The 5,850-nt window shown below is 43.7% G+C and overlaps 1 protein-coding gene across 1 annotated transcript in view; it reads left to right on the top strand.

Moving 5' to 3' along the window:
- CACHD1 (cache domain containing 1) overlaps nucleotides 1-5,850 on the top strand; it is a 90,923-nt gene that overhangs the window by 24,923 nt on the left and 60,150 nt on the right. The window contains exon 2 of the mRNA XM_057370426.1: nucleotides 2,307-2,369. Within this exon, the coding sequence (XP_057226409.1) occupies nucleotides 2,307-2,369 (63 nt within the window). The remainder of the gene's footprint in view (nucleotides 1-2,306; nucleotides 2,370-5,850) is intronic.

Genomic DNA, 5,850 nt, shown 5'->3' with positions numbered 1-5,850 from the left:
GGGCGAGCATCTCATTAAACACGTGTGTGATTGTTGTGTGCTGCCATCTGCTCCCCAGATCCAATTAAACCCGAGGGTGGGAGGAATAAAGTGCAGATGCTAATGGGCTGTGGAAACGGCCGGGCAAGTTCCCCGAAATATTTAAACTTTTAAATTTATTAATATTTAAATTTTTCTGGGGTTGTGCGTGGAGCTGACTTTATTTCTGCTCCGTCAAGTTCTCTCAACTTCGTTTCAGGTTGCCACTTATAGCTCTGATTTTCCCAAAAAGTTAAGGCACTTTTAAAGTTAAATTGTCTTCAAGATGTTTGTGCCCTGGGGTGGAATTCTGCCGGGAATTCTTGAGTAGGGAGCAGATATCCCAAACAGGACCTGGACCCARGCAGGGGCTGAGCAGTTCATGTGTAGCCTCGAGGCTGATTCTCAATCCTTACTCAGTTTTTACTGTTGCTTTACTCATTATCTCTGCTTAGTTTGATTGAGAAACTCCCGCTCCCCCTCTCTGCCATGCACAGTGCTTTTAATTAAAACAGCAAAATATACCAGCGCATTTTAAAGATATCAGTTAATTCCAAATCAAGCAAAAACAGGTTAAAACCCAAACCAAATACCTGCTGGCYCTGTGATTCTTACATAACCGTGGATGATGTTCTCTGGCATTATTGTGCAGTTCATAAACAGGCTACGTGTGAAAGGGGTGCCAGAAAGGTCAGCTTTGTGTTAGGACAGARAGCTCCATTCTCAGGAGCTGACAGTCGATTTCCTCCTCGTTCCTTTTGATGTCTGCAGACTAAATGCTGCGTGGACAGAAAAAATTCAATGCACTTAAAACATTTTGCATCAAAATGACATGCTTTAATGTATTTTCTTCTGATGTTTAAATTATCTTTTCATCTCATGAGGGAAGGGGAAAAAAAAAAGCCAACGTGTTTGTAGTTAAAGTACCCAAGCAGAACTTTAAACAAAGCTCTGGATGAAGAGGAAGTCTCAATGTACGGGCAGCTTTTAAGAGTAGATGCCTTTTTTTTTTTCCCCTCCCCTGCCCCCCTTTCTTGGCTCTCTGAGCCTTGTAAAYCAAGGAGATTTATTGCTGCCCTTCCAAATGCTCCTTCAGAATGAAGAGTTCACATTTTTTACATTCCTCAAGYCCTCAGGAGGGAGAGGGATAAGGGGAGGTGATGATGGCGAGTGGAGCAGGCACACCAAAGGGTTTTCCAGGCTGGTTTTGCCAGTCAAGGCAGCCTGCAGCTTGGCTGGGAGGGAATCAGCTGAACCTGCATCCAAAACATCCCTTGGAGCTGTGGACTGCGGTGGGTTGGGATGAAATTTAGGCTTCTTTAGTAATTGCAGTTGTTCTTGCTAATAATGAAATGCAGGGACTTTAGGAATCCCTGTCCTTTGCCAGATGCAGTGTCATGTGTGTGACTCGACACTGAGAGATGTGGAATCCATTCCCTCTGTGAAATCCCAGCTCCCCTGGAGAAATGTCTAACAGSCTAAATAACCTCCATTTGTTACTCTTACATTTAGTGATGCCACTCATTGCTATTAAGAGAGCAAAGGAATATTTTAGGGATGTTGTACATCTTCCTGTCTGTCTCCAAGGCTGCTCTTGGAAATGAGAAATCTGGGAAGAGAAACTCAGGTGATCAGGCAAACTTCTTAAGGAATGCTGTTGGTGTAACCCCAAACCTTTCTAATCTTATTTTTCAGTCTGGAAGTAGAATATTAACGAGGTGTTGAGTGTTTTTTTTCCCTGTGTCTGTAGCAAGGATGGCAATGTGCTGTCCCCTGGGAACTTCTGGGGAGCTTTCCCAGGGCAGGACACAGCTCTCACTTCCATCTTCTGCTACATCTCTTTATTTTGCCATTAATGAGGTTGATCTRGTTGTGTTCAGTCTTGGGTCTCACTTGTCTCTTCTCCAGGTATTAAATTTGCCTAAATTTGGCTCACAGCCTCTCGTGTTTTAGTTGGAAACRAGTACTTGTAAAAGCGGTTCTGTTGGGTTCAGTGTTTAGCAGGAGAAGGGTCAGAGTTTGCATGTGGAACTATTTTTAGCACCTCATCTAATTTTGGTAAATAAGCAGATGTTTTGAAAAAAAAACAAACAAAACTGTTATGGCTTTGCCTTCCAAATTCAGCCTCTCCATGGAGACACAATTCCCATTGGGAAATCTGGCACTGGGAGACTTCCCAGCTCCTTCCCTGACCCCATTTCCTMACCCATCCACCTTTTGGAGCTGCTYTCGTGTGACATTTAGGACAAAAACAGCCTCTCACACACCTTTTCTGCTTTTTCTTGCAGAGGATATTCAACTCCTTTGTGTACACAGAGAAAATATCGAATGGAGAAAGCGAAGTTCAGCAGGTGAGTCCTGAGGATGCTTTGGAGAGTTCTGCATTTCCATGAAAAGATTTTCCATCTGCCATCCCTTGGAAACAAAAGGGCCCTCCTACAGTAGATCCCATTTAATTGAGAGGCTTTCATGTTGGAAGTGTCTTTTAAAATTTAAAATTCCAGGCAAACCCATTAATATGGTTGTGATGTGGAAGTATGGGGCAGCACAGGTGCTTGTAATTCTGTGGGGGTTTATAGGAACTTTTCAACATTTAACTCTTCAATTTAACCTTGAGATAATGCGTGGGCAGTTTGTACTTTAATACGTGTGTATATTTTTAAAATTAATTCTGGATCCCTTTTCAAWCAGATCAAATAGGTCAGGTTTTATTCTTTCAGAAATTAAAGTGATTATGTTTGTGGTAAAGGCTATGGGTTTTGGTTGAAGAAATGGAACAAAGAACCAGCTTTTTTCCCCATTTTAAGCATGGACTTGCACCACYTTCAGTGAGTAACCTGACCTTCCTAGACCCCTATCAAACCAGTTTTCATGTTCAGGAAAAACAAAAGCTTCTCAGAGCAGGGCATTCCCTGGGGAAAAGGGAATTACTGCTCAGTCCTGCAGGTAACTCCATTGTGCTGATTTCCCAGAGCACATCAGTGCATGGTATCTTCATGTGCATTAATCTGGTCATGTAATATAGAAAAAAAATTTAATATTCCAGGTTGTGCTTCCTGGAAATGGTGATATTTCCAGTCTTTAATGTTTTTTTTTTACCAAGGGAAAAATCAAGCAGAGCTGATTCAAGGGATTGTGAGGAAATTTAGGTTGAAAAAGACCTTTAAGATTGAGTCCAACCAACCCCCAGCAGTGCCAAGGCCACCACTGCCCAATGTCCCCAAGTGCCACATCCACAAGGATTTGAAATCCCTGCAGGATGGGGACGCCTGGGCTGGACAATGCTTTCTTTGATGAAGGGATTTTCCTGATTTCCACCCTGACCCTCCCTTCAGGCCATTCCCTCTCCTCCTGTCCCTGTTCCCTGGAGCAGAGCTCGACCCCTCCGGCTGTCCCCTCCTGTCAGGGAGCTGTGCAGAGCCACAAGTGTTGCCTTGTTTTTAATAATGGCCAGTTTTTAATAATGACACAAACATGGTTAAGGGGATAAAATGGGTTTTCCCTCGGTATTTGGGATCCCAGGTGCACAACTCAATGGCAGAATGCACACCCGTGTACAGCATGGATACAATTTTATAGATTTCGGGAATTAGCATTTCTATGTAGGATTTCCCAGTAAGATACAAGTTTTATAGGTTTCAGGAATTAGCATTTCTATCTAGGATCCCTCAATAAAAAACCCAACAAATGCAGTAATGCCCCCCAATTCTAATGAATCCTCTCCTAGATGAGGCCAGAGCTCAGTTTACACAAGATGTTCTGGACAGAAGGYTYMMCCMARGSYKRAGYTCRGGTTTAAGACAGCACAGAGAACACTGAGCCCTKMCTGAGGATGTTTGGTCTCTGCYCAGCAGAATTCCTAAAYYAAACTGGAATATCAGGCTTCAGGAATGACARSCATGTGGGCTAAGGGGTACAGGTGRATGCATAGAGGRTACAGAAAACWTAAAAAGGAAAAGCAAAAATCATCAGGCATCACAAGGTCCCCCCAGAGCCTCCTTTGCTCCAGGCTGAGCCCCTTTCCAGCTCCCTCAGCCCCTCCTGGGGCTCCAAACCCTTCCCAGCTCYRTTYCTTTCACAAGGTTTTGGCTCCTCTGCCAACATTCATTCACAGGTGGGTGTTTGCAAGCAAAGGGCCCATGAGAGTGTAATTGTCACCCAATTTTAAGTGTTTAAATCCCAAAGCCTCCCTCAGGACTGGCTCTGTGTGGTGCAGGGCAGCATTTCCAGCAGTGTTCCTGGGTGGTCTGTGCACGGCAGAAGGGCCATGTGGGCTGGATCAGACAGATCAGATGGCTCTGAAAGGCAAAAGTGTTTTTTGGGAAACCAAGAAACCGGATTAAAACCGCTTTGAAGTCGTGACTGTGGATTCTGCAGCGAGGAAAAGACGCTCGTTGTTTCCCCGAGCAGATGTCCGTGTTCATCCCAAGTGGATTTAAAGAGCTGTCCAAACACTGGAGGTGGGGTGATGGATTGGGAGAAAACAGGGCCCTGCTGCAGTGTAATTACTGTGGTTAAAGGTTCCACAGTGGAGTGGATATCAGAATAATTGARCCCTTCTGTTTCATTAATAACCAGATCTTTTAGCCCTAATGAATCCCCAGCAACAGATCCCGAATTTTGTAAGAGTGGGATATTTAATGGGATCATCTTGAGTAAGGGCAGATAAATGTAAGCAAATGAAATCYCCTGCCTCTCCTTCCTGCTTTGGTCATTCATTAACGTTTTCTTAGCAATCCAAAGGTAATTAATGACGGTTTTCTGTCAGCTGGGATTTTTGTTCTCTGAATTATTGTGGGGGTGGTGGGTTTTTTAGACCAAACCATGTAAATAATGACTTTCAGTTTATTGAAAAAGTGAGAAATCCCAGCTGTTGGCCCTCAGGCCTGACTGTTCWATACCTTTGGCTCTCTTTGTGCCACACAAGGAGCAGTTTCACCTCTCAGCATTGAACTGGTTTCACTTCTAATGTCTGCAGTTACAGAATTACCTGACAGATAAAACCATTTTTGCTTGGAATAGATTATTAAAAATTGGATGGCAATGGCCAAAAGTAACTTGGATTCCTTCCCTGTGAGTTATTTCAATATCAGGGAATTCTCCTGGGATGTGAGAATGCAATGGTGGAGCTAGTGATGTAAATAAAGTGGGAGAGGAGGAGTTTTATGAGGGGAAAATCTACATTAGCTGATTTTAAAGAAATCAGTGTGTGTTCACTGTCCTGCCAGACATCTGCTCTGGGTGATGTGGAGAGAAGGGAGCTGGGCTCCATGGAACAGAGAGGATGAAATGCTCTCGAGCAGGAGATTTACCAGCTCTGAGGAGAAAARTCTTGCAAAGCTCAGACTGTGCTGCTGTCGGTTTGGATTTTTTGTTTGGTTGGTTTTGGACTGGGTGAAGAACTCTTTGGAGAGGAAAGAAATCTGAAATATGCTGAAAAAATTGTGTTTGGCTGTGGAGCCTCTTCCCTGGCTGTGAACTGTGGYGTGTTCACACACATTGATGGGTGAGCCTCACAATAAAAGGCAATTATTGTGTGTTTAATGGACTTCCAGAAGGAGGCAGGAAGTGTGGCCTTTTCTCTGGGTTTTGTGTTTAATATTTTCCTCAGAATAACTCTTAGGAAGCTTTGCCAAAGGTGCTGGCCAGCAGAAACCCTCAAACAAGTGCTGGTTTCCTTGATGAAATGCACACTGGAGAGGAGTTTCCTGCATCCTGATTGGAATAATTGAATATATTTCCAGTGTCATCCACAGATGTAGGAATGGGGCATTTCCACAAGGGAAGAATGGCTTTAAGTTGAAGGAGGGGAGGTTTAGATGGGATATTGGG

Source organism: Malurus melanocephalus, unplaced genomic scaffold (genome assembly GCF_030028575.1).
Source record: "Malurus melanocephalus ecotype Western Australia unplaced genomic scaffold, MMel_1.1 scaffold_125, whole genome shotgun sequence".
NCBI lineage: Eukaryota > Metazoa > Chordata > Aves > Passeriformes > Maluridae > Malurus > Malurus melanocephalus.
Note: the sequence above shows the minus strand (reverse complement) of the source record. Positions and strands in the feature narration are given on the sequence as shown.